Source organism: Antechinus flavipes, chromosome 1 (assembly GCF_016432865.1).
Source record: "Antechinus flavipes isolate AdamAnt ecotype Samford, QLD, Australia chromosome 1, AdamAnt_v2, whole genome shotgun sequence".
Classification (NCBI taxonomy): Eukaryota; Metazoa; Chordata; class Mammalia; order Dasyuromorphia; family Dasyuridae; genus Antechinus; species Antechinus flavipes.
The window spans coordinates 583895075-583916189 of NC_067398.1; the positions used below are offsets into that span (position 1 = coordinate 583895075).

At 36.4% G+C, this 21115-nt stretch overlaps 1 protein-coding gene across 5 annotated transcripts in view; it reads right to left on the reverse strand.

The window, feature by feature from the left end:
- Window positions 1-21115, reverse strand: part of STK3 (serine/threonine kinase 3) — a 539323-nt gene that overhangs the window by 507042 nt on the left and 11166 nt on the right. For 4 of the 5 annotated variants that reach the window (XM_051970911.1, XM_051970912.1, XM_051970913.1 and 1 more), the window contains one exon: window positions 10520-10701. In XM_051970911.1, the coding sequence (XP_051826871.1) occupies window positions 10520-10617 (98 nt within the window). In that variant the 5' untranslated portion in view covers window positions 10618-10701. Of the gene's footprint in view, window positions 1-4; window positions 157-10519; window positions 10702-21115 lie in introns of those variants that run through there. The other variant, XM_051970914.1, reaches the window with a different exon arrangement.

Genomic DNA, 21115 nt, shown 5'->3' on the forward strand with positions numbered 1-21115 from the left:
TCACCTCTTGGGCGCCGGCGGCTGCTCCATGGCCCGGGGCGCAGGGGGAGGGAAGGGGGAAGCCGGGCCGGCGATCGTCCCGGGCTACAGGGAACCTCTGCAGGGAAACTCCGAGAAACTCGGACCAACTTTGCCGTCACTCCGCGGCGGATCCTCCACCTCCTCCTGCCCCGCAGGCGGCTCCCGCGATCTGCCCCGCCCTCAGCCCCGCCCCCGGGGCCGCCCTCTCTCTGGTCTGGGACGCCGCAGAGCGCCGCCGCCGCCGCCGCCGCCGCCGCCGCCCAACGCAGCCAGGCCGGCCCCACTGGTGGTGGGAGGACGAGGACCGGGAAGACAGAGTTCCCCGATCCCGAGCAGCCCAAGGCGTGCCGGGGAGCTCCCCAGAGATCGCCGAGGCCCTCCAGGAAACCCGCGGGAGCAGCACGTGCCGGGCCGCGCGCTCCCTTTTCCCTACAGTCCATGCCCTCCCCCACCAGGGCGCTCCCGGCCTCTCTCGCGCCCCCGACCAAGCGGTAGCTACCCCACCCCCGCCCCTGCGGTCTTCCCCCTGGTGGGAGGGCGGGCATATAGGCTCTGGGGATGTAACTCGGGACAGGCAGTCTAGTAGAGGCGAGTTCTAACCTTGCCTAAGTCGCTGACGAGCTGTGTGGTGACCCTGAGCAAGCAAGTCCCGTAAAAAGAAATGACTCAGTCTCATTTTCTCCATCCAGAAAATAAGAATGGTTTAGCCCCTTTGGTGTAATCCTGAGCAAGTCAATTTTTTTTTTTTAAACTCATCCTCAGTTTCCCGATCTGCAAGATGGGGACAATATTGGCACCTATCTGGCAGGGTTGTCATGAAGATCAAATTAGGTAATAGACGGAGTGCCTACAATACTCGATGTGCTGTTCCATGTGCTGCTTTAGAGTTATTACTATAATATTATTAGGGGCTTATATTAGCCTATATTATAGTAAGAGTTTCATCAGGGGAGTACGAGACCCTTTGGTGGATAGGAAAATGCATGGGTCATGGCTGGTGTGATATAGACAATTGGAGACCACTTTGGTGATCGTTCATCAAGTATTCATTATTCATCTTATGAGCCAAGTGCCAGGATATGGGGCGCTACAGGCACAGTACAGGCACATTCTCAAAGAAGTTACATTTTATATGGTCTCAACTCTTAGCTTGGGGGAGAGGGGGAGGGGAAAGGGAAGGGGAGTCTTGGTGCAGTCCAACACAATGATCTTTGGGGACACCCCATATTCTCCAGCCAGGGGATCTGTCCCTTAAGTGTGAATTCATGGATTGGTATCAAGTTTGATGAAACTCTTTTCATGCATTTAATGGGTAATTGGAAATGCTTGCTTTTACTGTCCTACTTTACAAAATGGTGGTGCAGTAGAAAGAACACCTAATTGGAGTACAAATGGTTCTACCATTTACCATCTTGAGCAAATCATTTAAATTCTCAAGGTTTAGGTTACATTATGTGTCAAATGAGGCAGTTTAAACTACTTGATAGCTAAGGTCCCTTCCAGCACTGAGTCCTGTCGCTCTAAGACAATAATCAAGCAACCATCAACTCTCTTTGTAGAGAATCATTAATTTAGTATTGGAAGAGAATGTCAGTACTTGGCACTACAAAAAGGAACCTCAAACACATGGTTCTTACATTTAAGAGTCATTTGCCCTTTTCTCATCCTTATTATGTGTTCTGTGATTTTGTATCTACAATGTTTAATATCAAGCTCTCAATATATAGCTGTTATTCATGTTACTAGGTTACAGTTACCTTGGGAAATGTAACTAAGTTTCCTGATTTGTATTATAATAAGGAGAATACACCTGATTTCATTGGTATAGAGACATTTCAGAAATGGAACAAAAGACATCAAATATTCTTGAGAATTTCTAGAGCTTAATAAAAGCTCTAGGCATTGAATAGAATGAAAGATTTCTAGAATTAATAGCTCTAAGACTAAAAACTTTGTTTTTTAAATATAATAACAAATCTAAAACTATTTTCTTCTGGATTTAAAATACTTTCATATGACTATTCAGGATGACCATCTGCCATACCATAACTCTTTATATGAATGGTATAGGACTTCTCTTCACAATCATATTTCCCCCTTTAAGCCACTTAACTTTGAACTCCTATCTTTGAAAAATTTACTGGTTCAAGGAATAAGTAGTAACTTCCAAAGGAATAGCAATAGCAACTGGAGGGTCAGGAGAGCCTTCCTCAATAAGGTAAGACAAACTGAGCTTTGAAGGAAACTGAAAAGTCTTAGAAGTGAAGGGAAAGTATATTCCAGGAATGGGGGATAGCCAGAACCAAGGCACAAAAATGGAAGATCTAGTCTTGGTAATGGGAAATCACAAAGAGGCCTTACCCCAAACTAGATTAAAGTATCTGTAGAATACATGCTGAAGGAAAGTGAAGTCCCCTAAGCCGAACTAAGTACAAAGATCATTCTCATTAGTACCATTACCAGTAGCTAACTAGTAGATTAATTCTTTGACCCTGACATTTCATTTTTTGAAGTTGGAAATAAGTTAAAAGACAATCTCACTGAATTAGAAAGAAGAGAGAGACAGAGAACATTTTAAACTCAAAATATTTTTACTTTTTTAAAATAAAAATGACCCTTTAAATTCATTATTTTTGAATGAAAGAGTGGGATTTTATATTTTTTATTCATTTTTGAAACCCTGAATCAGTACTTGGACAGGTCCATTTGCAAATGGACTTCTTTCTGGAGATGGACCTTGACTTTAGTATACTCGGAATTCTTGGAAGCATTGGAATTGTGTTTGGGAATTTTAAAAGGGCCATCCCCAATTAAAACAAAAGCAGAGGGTTTTTGTTTTATGTCTGCATGTTTATGACTAATTTTTTTTTTTTTTTAATGCTTCAACTCTCTACTTTCCTCTGGTTGCGGAAAAGCTAGAGGAAGAGTAGTTCTACAATGGAGACTGTGGAAATATAGTGTTGTCCAATCTGCAAGTAAAAAACAACAACATTCATGCATAAATGAAACCTAAAGCAAAGTATAAGACTGAGATAGGGTTCAGTCAGTTTCATTTATGCATGTAAACAGTAAGAAGTTAATCTGCTTCCAATTGTTCCTTTTGGGGTTAAGGTTAAACTTGTACTTCAGTTATGCTGACAGTCAGCTGACTAGCATTCCCAGCTCAACCATAGCTTAAAATAGACACACACAAATATGAAGGAATCTTGTAATTTGGGGCCCACCTATAAAAATAGGTAGTTTATTTGCCACTGTCAGAAATTACCGTCGTTTGACTGTAGGGAAAAATAAGAAATATTTATACTGCTATTCTGTTTCTTGAATAAAGTAGCTAGCATTTAAGATAATTTTGTTTGTTTTTCATTTTTTCCCCAACAGGTGTTAGTTAATCTTTGTTCTCTGTGCTATTTCCAAGCAGAGCTATTGGCAGATGGCAAGCTATGATCAAACATACTGCATAACAGAGAAAAGATGGTGTTTTCCTTTTAAGATATGACTTTTAAAAGTAGTTTCCCTTTTTCTTTTTCTCTGCCTTCACACAGCAGTTTGCATATAAGTATTTAATCTAGGAATAGTTTATCTTGTATAGCATATAATAGTTGAATTTCTTATCTTTTAAATCTTATGATGCATGTAAGGAAAACTCAAAGAGAATTTTAAGATGCCAAATCCAAATTACATATTTAAAAAGAATTTTAAGATGCCAAATCCAAATTACATATTAAAGTTGTTACCCTGGCTCTGACCCAAGTAGATTGGGGGAGGAGGGGAGATAGTGCTGTGTTGGTGCTGAATATGGAAGCAGATGCAGCTCTGTTTGAGCAGGGAGAATACTAAATGCTGTATGGCTACATAAGGGGTAGAATTGATATCGAACTCTTTCGGAGTGAGGAGGGAAGGGAAAGATGCCCATAGTTCCAGACACTCTGAAAAAAAACAGATGTAAAAATTATGGAAAGATTTCAGACAGGTAGTAAAAGCTGGCTCCTCATATCTCTTGATTCTGAGTTTGCTGGAGCTAAAATTGGGCTTCTCTCCTAGTAAACTAAGATCTTATTCTTTTCTTTAAAAAGTCTGTTTCACATGTATTTTCTGATGTAATATAATCTGTAACATCTCCAATTTCTGTTTGCTTAGATAAATGGATTTATACACTGTTCCCTATTTGTGATAGTATATCGTATGACCAACTTTTAGTAGGAAGGAGCCAAGCAACAGTATAAAAGACAAAGTATATACTTAGGGCTACCTTCCTCCTTAAAAGTAATCAGGGGAGCATTTTTATTTTGAATCCCTAAAAGCCATATCCCAAACTAGAGAAATTTAAGGAAGGTATATAGACATAATTCTAGTCTGATTAATCAAAAACTGGGGGGGGGGGGGGGGGGGGGAGAAAAAAGTTCCCAGCCTAAAGGTGTTCCTGGGGCTTGTCTAGTCACCAACTACTGTGCTAATGGTGGTGTATCTATTACCCAGGGCTCTCTTCTATGAAGAAGCAAGTCATTCCTTAGATAATATTTATCCATACTGCCTTCAACTTCAATTTGTATATTTAAACAACTCATGTGTGGACATACTTATCTAATGTTGGCATACCAACATCTTACAGAATAATAAAATGGAAAGTGGCAAAAAAAAAAATCATACTTCTCAGTAAACTCAGAAAACAAGATTAATACAGAGATATGAATTCAATTTTCAATAAGATTCAATTAGTATTTATACTATATGAATGTGAGTAACTACTTGTGAATTCCTTGTTTTAGCCTTTGCTTAAGAAAATTATAAAGAGATTCTTTTAAGTTTTCTTTTTGAAACAAAGGGATTAAAGAAATTAGATCAAATTGCAGTTAAGGACATAGAATATTTTAGACCTTCTTGACAAACTAAATGTTAATAAATCACTGAGATTCAGTTTCAGTCACCCAAGAGTTCTGGGAGAATTCAAAGGTGAAATTGTGGAACAGCTAGCCAATTATATAATCAGTTATTATAAATGGCTACTGCCAAAGAAATAGTGGATGACCAATTTAACTTCTACCTAGCTTGATAGCTTAGGAGAACTGAATGTCATATTTTCAGTAAGAGCATTTATACTTTAAAAATAACCAGATACTATAAATCAGGGCTTAATTTATTGTTTTGTTGATTGCCTAGATTTAAGAAAGTGATGGAGAAATATGAATATGCAAATCAAATTTGTGTCAAATATGGTTTTCCCCTCAGAGAACCCACTGTTAAACATTTACCAGCAGACTCCTGCTTCTATCTACCCAAAAAAATCCCCTCAAAGATGTCTTTTGAGTGTCAGAGACAAGTCCCACAATTTAGTGACACTCTCTTTCATACTAGACAAAGAGGACATAGTAAAAATCTACAATAGTAAATTTGACACACGTTCAAGGCATTATGCTAGGCCTTATAGGTCTATAGTCAATTCCCAAAGAGCTTGCAATCTAACTGGAGAGATATAACATAGATATAAGCATATACTAAAAAAACTTCTCTCCTAAGAAGGTGAGTATTAACAACTGAGAGAATCAGGAAAGGCCCCTGTGTAGAAGATGATATCTGAGTTAAACTTTGTGGGAAGCAAAAAAAGTTTGGGAGGCAGAAAAACAATAAATATAGGTAACAGACTGTTCAAAAGCATATAAGTGGGCAATGAATAGACCTATGAGAAAAAGAGATAGCAAGTAAGCTAATGAGTCAGAAAAGTATGAATGAGGAGTAAAGAGAAATTAATCTGGAAAGGAAGAATGGAGGTACTTTGAGATGGTCCTTAAATACCAAATTCAGAAGTTTATGTTATCTTGAAGACAAACTACTGATCCTTTGTGTGTAGCAGAAGGACTTGATCAACCTGTGCTTTTAGATGGTTTGGCAAAAAGGATTGGAGAAGGGAAAGATTGGCATTAAGGAAACCAATTAAGCTATTAAAGTAGTCCAGACAATAAATTACTGGTACAAATTAAGGTAGGGTCCCTGTGAACACAGAGAAAGAAGTGAAATATTGTAGAGATTAAGTCAACAAAACAACCATTGGAAGTTGTCACATATGTGATATAGAGGATGATTATTAGGTTGTAATCTTAAGTGACTGAAATAGTAATTCTTCAATAGCAAAAGAAAGTTAGGAGGAAGGATGGGTTTAGTGAGAATGATGAGTTCCATCCTTCAGAATATGAGATGCCCATGGCACATCCAATTAGAAATGTCCATCAGACAATTAATAATACAGAGCTAGTGTTCAGAAGAGAGTTGAGAACCAAATATGCATATATGGAAGCCATCTGCCCAGAGATGAAATTTGTTACAGAAACAGTACATAGAAAAAAGAAAAGCCAAGACAAAATCCATTGGCTGCACAGGGGGATGAACATAGATGATCATCCAGTATAAAAAATTGGGAAAGATAGAACCAGAAGAAAGCCAAAAAAAAATAAAAGATTTTTTTTTTTTAGTATGAGAAAGGGTTAGTCAATCGGTATAGAGAAGTTAAATTAATAATGTTATATTTTTATAAATATACAGTTATATAATAAAGTATGTAAATATAATTATAATAGTTAACATTTATATAGCACTTTAAGATTTATATATCTTAATTTGATCCTCACAATTACAGAGTGAAGTGGGTACTGTTATTATTGTCCCTCATTTTACTGTTGAGGAAACTGGATTGAAGTGACTTCCCATGGTCACACAGCTTTTAAATTTCTAAGGAAAGACTCAATGTTTGGTCTTCCTGATTTGGTTCTAGTACAGGACCACCTGATTACCTCTTTTAAATCAATGAATATTTATTAAATGCCTGTTACCTTCAGGAAGGCAGCTAAGTGGTTCAGTAGATACAGTACTGGGCTTGGAGTCAGGAAGATCTGAATTCAAATGTGATTTTAGACATTTACTAGGTATGTGATCTTGGACAGGTCAGTTTGCCTTAATCCAATTGGAGAAGGATATGTCAGATCACCCCAGTTATCTTTTCTGGGAAAATCCCATGGACATTATTTGGCTTGATATGGTCCACCAGGCCACTAAGAGTTGGACATGACTGAACAACATTGTCCAGGCTTTGTACTAGAATTTTGGGGCACATGGAAGTGAAATCTCCTAACCCCAAGGAGCTTACCATCTACAAAAACAATAGCAAATCAGATAACGAAATGCTAAATGTATATAAAATAGAGTACTAATAAAGAGACTTAGAATAAGGACTCAGAAATGTCCATAGGATTTAGCAGTTCAGGGGTGGGGACGGATGCCACATGGAATAGGAGAAGGGGAGAAGTAAGGCCATGTGAAATCCCCTTCCCCCAGTTAAGCCTGATATGGAAGGGTGGCCCATGGAATTCTCTCCTTCCTCCCTCCCCTCCACTAAGTATTTTATTCCAGTTTGGCTTTGGCAAATGATTTCAAGAGATAGGCCCACTTTTAAGTTAATTGACTGAATATTTGTTTTCTTTTGATACATAATGGATTCCTTGGTTAAGGAATATGGTCATAAATATGAACCATACTTTGGTAGCATTATTTCTAAAAGTTTAATATTTTTAAGAACTTCTTGCATTTTTTTATGTGGAATTAGGAGATTCTGTATAAGTTTTACTTGATCGTATTGATTGTATCCTGAGGTTATGCCCATCATTTATAGGGCTTCTGAAAATAATATTTTTTTTCTTTGACCTTTTGAAAATGTTTCTGTTATGGACAATATGCAGTTTGGGATATTTGTCTATGTATTGGGTGTTTTAAAAGCAAACTTATTTGTATATATAATGTTCACTTATGAAATTGTCTACTTAGATATGAAAGATGTGAACTTACTGGGACAAATTTCTTACTGTTTGTTTACCTGTTTAGGATTTATCTGAAACTTTGGTTAATGAGATTTATTATTGGAAGTAAAATTTCTTGGGCTTATAGTCAATGCTGTTTGGGAGTTTTAAAGCTCCATCCTCTGACAGTTAACGGGACAATTAACTGGAGTAAAAATGAATTAAAGCTATTTTATCCTGTATGTACTGAAAGTTGAGTTTCAACTGCTTATGTTATGTTATAGTTATATCCCTGCATTTTTTCCTCCTGTGACTGATCAGAGACAATGGTCAATAAGAACTGTTAATGCAATTCAATTATGTCATACCTTGCTATTTTTAGTCTGATTGTGTGTGTAATCATTATATCCTAAATACTTAGGCAAATGAATATTTACCCTAGTCATCTATCTGTTACTGAATATTTGTGTCTGTGTATATTCAGGTTTTAAAAGGTTTCTAAATAGTGAGAAAACAATAAGCACAATGAGATCTAACTGGTATTTATTTGAGACTATAGCTGACAGCCATTTGCCTCTTCTGTGAAACAAACTCATCTCTTATAAAAAGCTGCTGCTCTTCACATTTTGCAGCAGTCTTGTGCACCAAGTCTTTCTATCTCAGATTGTTCTAACCTTTATTTTTTTAGATTTGTGGGGTTTTTTAATTTTAGATTTTGGTCAAATTACAGATAATGACTTGTTTCTGGGACCTAGATCAGTCTTGATTGTCAGCATGCCATACCACACCCATCCCCTGCATGGACTGAGAGTCTGTGCCCATGCCCAGCCTAAAAGAGTTTTGAATGATGCTTTAAGGTTCCTTACCCCTGATGGACTGATATGGGGGAGTAGGAAAGTGGTTGATGAATTGTTAAAATTTTAACTGTATTACTGTGTTTAAGATTTGGGATGGAACTATTACTGTATGTTTGAGGGATTTTTAGGAAAACCTACTTTACTAATCTGTTATGTAGCAGAATTTTGATTCACTCTTGGGATTTATATGTGGGATAGTTATTTGATAATTCCTTTCCATGACAAAAAAGGGAGAAATAGATAGGAAATTGAGGGAAATTGGTGAATTTTTCTCAAAATACCTGAAAGAATGGGAACTTTACCTTAGGCACTTCTGCCACACCCCCTATCTCACTAGTTCAGATTGAATTGAAAGTCCTTAAATTTACTGGACTATGATTTGCTGGTTATGCTTTAACTCTGAAATCCCTTATTCTGTTGGAATTGCCCTGGCAGACTCAGTTTGGGGGATAATTTTTTTGGAAACAACCAGAAATCAGATACTTGTCTTGGGACTGGCAGTCTCTCTGATTTGTTTCACTACTCCTGTAACTCCAGTTCCTTAATTAGTATTTCAGCATTCTCAAAGGACCTTGCAGTTTTGTATCATGCCTCTAAAAGTTCAAGGTTGCCTGCCCTGGTTTAACTGTGCATAATCTGCTCAGAAATCTATATCCTAGTAGCAGACCTGTCTGTTCCTCTGGGTGGGGACAGGTGGAGCTACTCCAAACCTCATCCTTCTCCCCTGGAGAGGGGTGCCCCTCTTAATGGGCCTTGAGCCCTTGAACCCTGCTGCTCTATAAGCAGAGGCTGAGTTAAATGCACAAATGACTGCAGACCACTTCACTCACAGTGAACTGTCCATCTCAAACTGCATTCTCTGGCTGAGATGGTGCAACTGCAAAGGACCTGATGTGCTTGAAACAGGGATCCTTTGTATTGCTGATAAACTCTGGGGTTATCAGGGAGAGACTTGTCCTTGCCATAAGTCCTTGCATTTTTCCAGTTTTATTTTGGTTTATTTGCTTCACATAGGGTTGGTCAAAATTATGGTGCTCATTCTTCCAGGTACCAAGAGGAAGGTAATTCAATGATTTGAATATTCTGAAGAGAGTGAGTGTGAAATGTTGTGCCACAGTGCTCTTTTATTGTCCTGACTCAGTTTCCCTAATTGTCCTACTCAGTTTCCCTAAATTGTTCTGCCTCAGTTCCTAATTGTTCTGGTCAATACTGCAACACCACCCCTTCCTCCTAATCATATGATCCAGATAAAGAGAAAGACCTTCTATCTTAGACATCATCAGAATGTTGGGTGCTTCTCCCCATTATGTAATCCCAATTATCAGATGTCCCCCATCCCTCCCCCCACCCTGTCAGAAGCAGATTGTTAGTCCTGTGTTCCCACTCTCAGTGCTCTGACTCCACCCTGCCTCTGTCTACCCCTGTATCTGAGCCATGTGTATATATATATCATTGAGAACTCACATTGTTTGCTGGATTCTTGGAGACGATAGTCTCATTCAGCCCTGGGACCAAACCATGGATCCATTTGGTCCCAGTAAATCTCTCCCTTTCAAATAAAATGTTAAAAACTCTCTAATCTCTATCTTGCCTCAGTTTCTCTGGCGTTACACTTACTATATGCCAGGCACTATGCTAAGAGCTAGAGATATAAATAGAAGGGAAATGACAGTCTCTGCCCTCAAAGAAGGCAGGAAAGGACAGGGAACCACACACAAAAGGGAGAGGGAGACAGGGGTAGAGAAAAAGAGAGAAAGCCCTGCAGGAGCATGATTTGGAAATCTGAAGAGTCAGAACCTAGAAGGGAATGAAGAATAGCTAAGGTCTCTCCCCAAAAAAGAGGCCCCTAGAGAAACTTACCAGTGGAAGAGGGAGACTGGGATGGTGCAAGGATTGTCCAAGGTGAAGAGGCCCCAGGCGCGAAGGGAAGTTGCAGTGTCAAAATTAAGATGAGGCATGGTGGCAAAATCCAAAAAGTCAGAAGCAAAACCAGGAGGGAAAAGACCAAAACCACGAAGTCCCTTCAGCAAGCATCTTGCATTCTTTAGGGAAGGAAGCAACATAGACATATATAAGTAAACATTTTCTTTACGCCTGGAGCTGTTTTCATTGTGAAGAACTCACACTGAGGAATCTTCTACCAAAGCAGATCAACAACTTTATAGTCTAAAATCTTAGTGAATTTTTTCAGGCATTGAAAGCTTAAGTGATTTGTCCATGGTCATATAATGAATATCAGAGAAAAGAATTTAACCCAGGTTTTCCCAATCCAAAGACAGCTCTCTTACTATCCCACACTATCTAAAAACTAGATAATATAGGTGAGTCATTAGTACCTGCAGATATCAGGAAAGAGCTCAGGTCAGAGGTTGGTACTTAAGCTAATCTGTGGATATCTAGTAATTCTAAAAATTAGAGGTGGAAACAGTACATGTGGGGTATTGGGGACAGACTGGGCAGAATCACAGAAACAGGACATGGAATGCTGTGTGCAAGAAACAGCAAGTAGCCAATGTAACTGTAGCCTAGGGTACATGAAAAGGACAGTAATGTATCATAATAAAGGAAATACCAATGGTTCCCTCTGGCTTCTAGGATAAAATGTAAATTCCCCAGTTTGACCTCGAAACTCACCACGATCTAACTCCAGCTTGCTTTTTAAAGCTTTACACAGCCCAGCCCAAATGGTCTACTTCCTGTTCTCCACACACAGCATTCCATCTTGCACCTCCCATCTCCATGCCTTGTTATGGATTTCCTCCTGTGCTCATTTCTGCCTTTTAAAATCTCTAGCTTCCAGAAACTGAACTCATTGAAAAAGCACTTGAGCACAGTGCCTGGCACACATTATCTATTTGGTGCTTGTTGACTGAAGAATTGTTGATAAATATGATTGATACCGATGAACATACCACAAGTTTTGCATATGCAATTGTGTTAAACTTTAGATTACAGAGTAACATGAGAAAAGGAGGAATAACCCTTTTTTTTTTTTTGCTGCCTTGACCTCATTATAAAATTTCTCTCTCATATCATTCTCCATCACCAATTTCTTTTCACACCAAGAAGATATAATGATTAGTATGTTTGAATTCAGTAATGTAATTTATTATAGATGGTATAACATTTAGTTTGGTTTTATGTCTTCCCAAACTATAATGACCCAATAGCAAAATTTTAAAAGCCAAGCCAAACATTATTGAAAGCTCCAAAGAGCTTTTGTTTGTGTGGTTTAATAGCTATCAATATTTACTTTGCTACAAATTAAAAGTGATAATTTAAAAATATTTCTTCATTAATTCATTTAAAGACAACAGTAACAAACCCATTACATGTTAGCATAAAACATTTTATGAAAAATAACTATTTTCAAAATAAAATAAATGAAAAAATAAGTAAGAATAAAATCTCTAGTTCCTTTAAGGTCAACCAACACAAGTGCTTCCTTCTATATATAATGTATCCTATTATCATGAATGTCAAGGTGCTATGTCTTTAATTTGTACATACTCTGGACTAAATTTTTTATGTGCAAATTGTTTTCTAATAAAATAAAATTTCTTTTCTTATGGGGACTGGGTTTTTTGTTTGTTTGTTGTTGTTCCAAGTACTCAGCATAATGTACATAGCAGATGCTGAATACATGCTTAAATTTTATTGAGCTGAAAGGTAGGCTAGAGCCAGATTGTGGAGAAGTTTAAATGATGAACAAACAGAAGAGTCTGAATTTGTTCTTAAGAGACTACAGAGAGCCTGTGGAATTTCTGAAATATGGGACTGCCATGATCAGACTTGTGCTTTAACATATTGTTTTGACAGCTGTGTGAAAGATGAGGATTGGAGGGGAGAGAATGGCAGTAAAGAGACCCATTAGAAGGCAATCACAATACGGTAGTCTTGGGATGATGAAGGCTTGAACTACGTTAGTGACTTTGTGAGTTAAGAAAAGGAATTGGGTTCAAAAGACATTGTAGAGTAGAAAAGCAGCAACTAATTTGATATGTGGAGTGAGAGAGTGTGAAGCATCCTGGACTACTCCTAGGTTTCAAACAGGTGAATGGAAAGATGCAGGAACTCTGAAGCTATAACTCTTGGTCACTTTAAGAAAATGTGGAAATTGTCTAAAAGGTAAAACAAAAATGATGCCTGGAATATAGAGATTTCTTTGGGTGAACTCCATTTTGAAAAGAGAAAGGCTGAGTATGGATATAATTATAGTTTATAAAATGACAATATATGGTTTTTGAAATCTCTTGTATTTAGAATTGTTCTATTGAAGGCAGTTTTCAGGAGAAGAAATTAAAACTATCAAAAGTCATATAAAAATGCTCTAAACAACTAGTAAGTAGAGAAATACATATTTTAAAAGTTCTGAGTTATTACTACCCCTATGAGATTGGCTAACATGACAGAAAAGAAAAATGAAAAATGCTAGATCTATTGTGGGAAAATGGGTAATACTAATGAACTTTTGAAGAAGTTGTAAATTGATCCATTCATTCTGGAGAACAATCTAGAATTATACACAAAGTGTTACATACAAAACTGTGCATACCCTTTGACTCAGTAATACCACTACTAGATCTGTCTTCCAAAGAGATCAAAGGAAAAGGAGCTATGTATACAAAAATATTTAAGCAGCTCTTTTAATGGTGGCAATGAACTGGAAATTGAGGGGATACCCATTAGTGGGGAATGACTGAACAAGTTATGGTATATGATTATTCTATAAGAAATGACAAGAGAGACAGCTTCAGAAGAACCTGGAGTCATATGAACTTTTGCAAAATGAAATGAATAGAATCAAGAGAATATTGTACATTATAAAAGTAATATTGTAATAATGATCAACTAAGAAAGATTTAGCTGCTCTGATCAAAACAATGATCGATGCAATGACAATTCTAAAGGACTCATGATGAAAAATGTTTTTCTCCTATAGAGAGAAAGAACTGATGAACTTTGCATATAGAAGCATCTTTTTTTGTTTTCTTTATTTTTCTTGCTTTTTGACATCATGGTAATTTCTTATTAAATCCAATTTTTATTCTTAGTTCCTTTCTTCTTAACAAGCTTATTTCCTAAATTTGCCTTTCTCCTCATAATCTTTATCAATGTTTTCTAAGTGCTAACAGTATCATCGCTTCCCATGAAAATCACCAGATTTGTGGTAGTGTCTAACCTGGTTGAAGCCTGACAAATCTCAGGAAGCTCTGCTTCAGGACCCAAATATGTGTTCTACAAAGAAGAAAGATTTTTCTATTATTTTTGTGGAATCAACAAACAGTTGCCTTATTAGTCAGAGAGAGTTATCCATCATCACTGTATGTCTCTTCCTCCTCAGGTCATTCCTGAATGACTTCTTATCTACAGGTAACTGAAGATATCATTTCTAGGTAAAGAAGGAGATACTTTCCTCTGAGATGGTTCAACTTCCTCATAGGAGAACAGATTCATAAATATTGTGTAGTTCCAATGTTTGTTTGCTTGTTTTTTAGTTTGATCATTTTTCAGCCACATCTGACTCTCCATGACCCCTTTTGAATTTTTCTTGTCAGAATATAGAAGTGGTTTGCCATTTCCTTCTCTGTTTCATTTTGCAGAGGAGGAAACTGAGGCAAACAGGGTGAAGTGACTTGCTCAGTGTCTTGACTCCAGGGCCAGCATTCAATCCACTGTGTGACCCAATTGACCACTTAATTCCAAATATTCCCTTCTTTTTCTGTATCCCATTCTTCTTCTCTCCAACCACCTATTGTAGTTTGGAAGTTTCTTCTGTTTCTTCATATCTTTTTTCTTCCTTTCTTTTCTCTTTAAAGCACTTCTTCCTTTCAAAAAAAAAAATTCATTTTCCTTGGAGAGTAGAGATGTATTCCTTCCTGGAGCATTTTCAGCTTTTGAGCTAGGAGATGAGATGAGATCATTCTTTGTACATGTGAAGGTGTTACTTGGTACTGACAAAAACATAAACATTGCATGCCCTCTGCAGGTCACTGCAGAATTCTCCTTGCCCTTCATGCTAACTTGAAGATTATTGAATTTATTCTGATTGAGGCTGGAAAGGAGAATTAGGAGCCATGGATGAAATTTGCAGGCAGATGGTTCAATATGAAGACCAAGTTAGCACCCTGGATACCTTAGAATCTGCTGGAGTAAGGATAAGCAGAAGTCCTTGGTTTTTATTCTTGGTCTTTAGGGGTAGAAATGAAGGGAATGGACACAGGAATCTCCACACCTTCTTTCTCTTCCTTTCCCACCCAACGTCACTCTGGCTTGTCTTCCTCCACCCTCTAATTCCTCCTACAATTCCCTGTATATACCAACAGATCTAGCCAGCAAAAAATAGTGGGAAGGGCTATTTTCCAAGCATATGCTAATAGAATATTGTCTAATCAGTAATTAGCCTTAAGTACTCGATTGTCCAATTTCAGTACATCAACTCAAGAGTTTCAGCCCTTTACAATTCAATGTAAATAAATAAATAAATAAATAAACATTAACAACAACACAGCTTCAGAGTTAGTGCATGCCAACAAATACCTGAACAGAATACTCCAAACCTGAGGTTTTCAGATGGAAACCAGATGACCATGTGTTAAAGATATAGAAGGTATTTTGGTTCAAACAGATTTTGAACAATGAGTTCCACCATCCTTCCAATCTTGAGATTCTGCAATTCCTTACTGAAATATAGATCACTGGATCATAGCATTAGAACTGGAAGTAACCTCAAAAATCATTTAGTCTGACTAACCTATTTATTTAATGCTATACCAATCAAACTCCTCAAAAAAACTATTTTACTGACCTAGAAAAAATAACAACAAAATTCACCTGGAAGAACAAAAGGTCAAGAATTTCAAGGGAACTAATGAAAAAAAAAAAAGTCAAATGAAGGTGACTTAGCTGTACCTGATCTAAAACTATATTATAAAGCAGCAGTCATCAAAACCATTTGGTACTGGCTAAGAAAAAGAGTAGTTGATCAGTGGAATAGGTTAGGTTCACAGGACAAATAGTCAATAACTATAGCAATCTAGTGTTTGACAAACCCAAGGACTCAAGCTTTTAGGATAGGAATTCACTATTTGACAAAAACTCCTGGGAAAATTGGAAATTAGTGTGGCAGAAACTAGGCATTGACCTACACTTAACACTGTATATCAAGATAAGGTCAAAATGGGTTCATGATCTAGATATAAAGAATGAGATTATAAATAAATTAGAAGAACATAGGATAGTTTACCTCTCAGACTTGTGGAGGAGGAAGGAATTTGTAACCAAAGAAGAACTAGAGATCATTTTTGATCAAAATAGATAATTTTGATTATATTAAGTTAAAAAGTTTTTATATAAACAAAACTAATACAGATGAGATTAGAGGGGAAGCAATAAACTGGGAAAACATTTTCACATTCAAAGGTTCTGATAAAGGTCTTATTTTCAAAATATATAGAAAATTAACTCAAATGATAAGAAATCAAGCCATTCTCCAATTGATAATGGTTAAGAGATATGAACAATTTTCAGATGAAAAAATTGAAACTATTTCTAGTCATATGAAAAGGTGCTCCAAATCACTATTGATCAGAGAAATGCAAATTAAGATAACTCTGATACACCACTGCACACCTCTTAGATTGGCTAAGATGACAGGAAAAGATAATGACGAATGTTGGAGGGGATGTGGGAAAACTGGGACACTGATGCATTGTTGGTGGAATTGTGAATACATCCAACCATTCTGGAGAGCAATTTGAAACTATGCTCAAAAAGTTATCAAACTGCATACCCTTTGATCCAGCAGTGTTTCTACTGGGCTTATACCCCAAAGAGATACTAAAGAAGGGAAAGGGACCTGTATGTGCAAGAATGTTTGTGGCATCCCACTTTGTAGTGGCTAGAAACTGGAAACTGAATGGATGCCCATCAGTTAGAGAATGGCTGAGTAAATTATGGTACATGAATGTTATTTTTCTATAAGAAATGGCCAGCAGGATGAATGCAGAGAGGAGAGACCTACATGAGCAGGAATAGGAGATCATTATACATTTCAACTACGATACTGTAAGATGATCAACTCAGATAGACGGGGCTCTCTTCAACAATGAGATGAACCAAATCAGTTCCAGTTGTTCAGTGATGAAGAGAGTCATCTACTCTGAGAGAGAGGACTGTGGGAAATGTGTGTAGACCACCACATAGCTTTTTCACTCTTTCTGTTATTTACTTGCATTTTTGTTTTCCTTCTCAGGTTTTTTCTTTCTTTTTAGATCCGATTTTTTTGGTATAGTAAGATAACTGTATAAATATGTATACATATATTGTATTTAACATATACTTTAGCATATTTAACATGGTAGGGGGTGGGGAAGGAGGAGGAAAGTTGGAACAAAAGGTTTTGCAAGGGTCAATGTTGAAAAATTACCCATGCATATGTTTTGTAAATAAAAAGCTATTATAATAATAATATTAATACATATAAAAAAGAAATCATTCAGTATGATCCAACTTCATTTTATACATGAGGAAACTGAGGCCTGAGGCCTAAAGAGTTAAGGATTTGCCCAACATCATCACATAACTAGTATCAGAGGCAGGATTGAACCCAGATCCTTTGACTCCAAGATCAATACTCAACAACTTTAAGGAAATTTTAACTTAACACAAATAGGCAAATATTCTTAAATAACATCTATGAATAGAGAATCTACTCTTTAATATAAAACCCTAGAAACCTAGCCATTGATTCATGTAAAAAAGGGGAAAAAATGAAGGTAATAGAAGAGATAGTAGGCCTCTAAAATCCAGAAACTATGAGATTATGGTCGCACTTGAGAAAAGTCTATAAGTCTTCAGCTGCCTCATACAAGAATCATTTGAAAAAAACAAAACAAAACCAAAACCGAAACATACATTAAAACCAACTCAAAATGGAATAGTGTTCCCTGTCATTATATGGTTGTAACTAGGGTCTAGATACCTATAGTGGAGAAATTATTGAGGAAATTCTAAATCAGGAACACAACCGACCAGATTTTAAGGATCTGGGTTCCAATGTAAACTCTACATTTTACTGCTAATTCTTTAACCCCTTTAGGCCTCAATTTATTCATCTGTAAAATAAAAGGATTGAATTAAAAGGCCTTTCAGAGACTTTACAACCCTAATCTCCAAGATCTCTTCTTACTCATCATGTTAATCTGAGATTATGAATTGCCCCAGATCAGGGGCTCTTAAATTTTTTTTATGCATAGACCCCTTTGGCAATTTGTTAAAAGTCTATGAACTCCTCAGAATCATATTTTTAAATGATACATAAAATAAAACACCTGAGATTGAAAGGGAAACTATTTATACTCTAATACAATTATTCAAATATTTTAAAAATCAGTTTACAGACCCTAAACTCTCCAAATATCTCTCTGAGTTCCAGGGTGTAGTACTAAAAATTCCACCCGTGATTTATTCTTTTCAGCTTTAAAGACCACGGTCTTTAAGATGTTCCTATTAGGGTCAATTAGGGTCAATACATACTTCACAAATTATTTCCAAAACTTGAGAAAAAAAACAGCCTATCAGAATTCTTTTATGAGACAAATATAATCAATACCTAAATAAAGAAAAGATAATACACAGAAAGAAAACTAATGGCTAATATAATTAATGAACACTTATTTGAGAATTTTAAACAAAATCTGATTAAGCAGATTACAATGTTTTATCCAAGAAATCATTCATTATAAATAAGATTTATACCCACTTCAGCATTAGGAAAGCAATCAATACAATCAATCATATTGAAAACCAAAACATCCAAAACTGTATGATCATCTCAACAGAAGCAGGAAAAGCCTATGAAATCAAAGGACAGCACTATTTTTATTTTTTTAAAAAAAACTAAACTATAGACATAGGGAGATATTTTTTAATATCATAAAAACCAAAAGTAAGCATCATATGCAATGGGAATGCTCTAGAGTCTTTTCCAATAAATATGGGAGTGAAGCAAGGGTATCTATTCTCCCTATTATTATTTGGTGTATTATTGCAAAAGCTAGCAAGATAAAAAAGCTAGCAAGAAGTTGAAGGCACAAAAATAGGTAAAGATAAAATAAAACCAGTTGCTGATGATATTTCCATATACTTGAAAAACTTAGGGAAGCAGCAAAGTTGCTAATTGAGACTATTAATAGCTTCTGAAAATAGGCCACAAAATAAATCCTCAAAAATCAACAGCATTGCACTTATAATAATAACCCAAGAAGCATTAACACAAAGGGAAATACCATTCCAAATAATTACAAAATGCATAGAATATCTGAGGATTGATCTACCTAAGAATACAAAAGATTTGTATACAAAGTGCTTCTTAAATAAATAAAAAACAAATTAAAATAGCTGGAGAAATATTCAGTTCTCATGACAAAACTATGCTAGTATAATAAAAATGACAATACTATCAAGATTTATGTTAATTATACCAATCAATTATAGAGTTTCATAAAATAACAAAATTCATTTGGAAAAACAAAAGAGATAGAACACCAAGAGAAATGATAAAAAATAGGAATAAAGGGGAAATAACTTTTAGATCTCAAATTCTATTACAAAGCAGCAGTCTTCGAAACTTCAAAGCAAACTTCAAAAAGTCTGGTATTGGTTTACAAATAGAAATAGATCAATGAAACAAACTAGACAAAAGAGAATAAAAAACAATAAAACTCATTAACTCAGTATTTGATAAATTAGAAATCAAAAATTAACCAGGAGAAAACTCCTTATTTGACAAAAACTGCTAGAAAAACTGGAAAGCCATCTAATAAAAATTAGGATTAGATCAACATCTTACAGATTATTCTGTAATACATTCTAAATGGATATATGACCTCATCTCTAGTAGTCCTGATATGTATCTGGCCACTGGATCCAAATGGCTCTGGAGGGGAAAGTGATGCAGATGACCTTGAACAGAGCTCCCTCACTTAAATCCAACTCACTTGCATATCATGGCATCATCTCCCTGATGTCATGGTCCTCTTCTAGAAAAAGGACTAACAACAACCTCTATGGGTAGAGCAGGCCCACAAAAGATGATACTAGAGCAAAATTAGAAGAGAAGCAAATCATATACTCTCACAAAGATATATTCTTAACCAAATAAGAGATAAAAACAATTACAGAAGATAAAATGAATGACTTTACATGAAAACTGAAAAGCTTGGGCATAGACAGTATCTAGAAGAAGAAAGGAAGTAGTCAAATAGGGGAGAAATCCTATAAAATTCCACTGATAAAGGTTTGGTATCCAAGATGAAGAGGCAGGTGGGGGAATAGTGAATAAAGTACAGGTGAAGAAGACTCATCTTCCTGAGTTCAAATCTGGTCTCAGACACTTACTAGCTGTGTTGCTCTTGGAAGATCACTTAAACCCGTTTACCTCATTTTTCTCACCTGTAAAATGAACTGGAGAAGGAAAGTTGGCAAACCACTGCATTATCTTTGCCAAGAAAGCCTCAAATGGGATCAAAAAGAATTGGAGACCACTAAAAAAAAAAAAAACAATAAACAATAACAACAAATCCAAGATGTATAAACAATATAGTTAATCCTCAACATTCCTGCATTTAACTTTCCTAACTTCAAAAATTCATGGAATTTTTATTAACCTCATTTTCATTTTTGTTTTGGCAACTGAACACATTCCCAGCTATGCACTATAAAGAAAAAAAAAAAAAAAAAAGAGGCATGATGAGCACAAGTTTATATCCACAAAACGGAGCGAAGTATTCATAAAAGTATTCATCATCTCCTCCAGAGAGTGCTGAAATAACCTTTCAGGTATACCATGAGGGAATTGAAAAAATGGACTAGTGTCTAAGTTTGTGGATAAATGAGATAGGTAGTCCAATCCATGTTTTCCAACGAGTGTCCCACTTCCCTCATTGTCTGGGTTGTCCCATTTGTGGAGGGATCCTTTTCTGGCTTGAAAATTGCAGTTCATGAGTATAATCCTTCAGGGAAAATGGTGGAAATTCAATGAAATGGAGGATTTTCAAGCATTCATGATGAAAAGACTAGAACTGAAGAGGAAATCTGATTTTCAAATACAGGTCTCAATTGACACATAAGCAGGTAATCAGGGACATGATATCAGAAAGGACTTAATAAGTTTATTTGTTTACATTCCTACATGGGAGGATGATATTTGTAACTCATGAGAACTTTCTCATTATTGTGGCAGTTAGAAGGAGTATATACACAATGGACATAGGTGTGAATTGAATGTGAAGAGATAATAACCAAGAAAAAAAAATGAAATCAAGGAATTAGAGGAACATACTAGGAGAAAGGAAAAGGGAGAAGTGGAATGATATAAATTATCTGCCATAAAAAGAGGCAAGAAAAAAGTCTTAATTGGAGGAAAAAGGAGGAGGAGATTGAGAGTGAATAAAC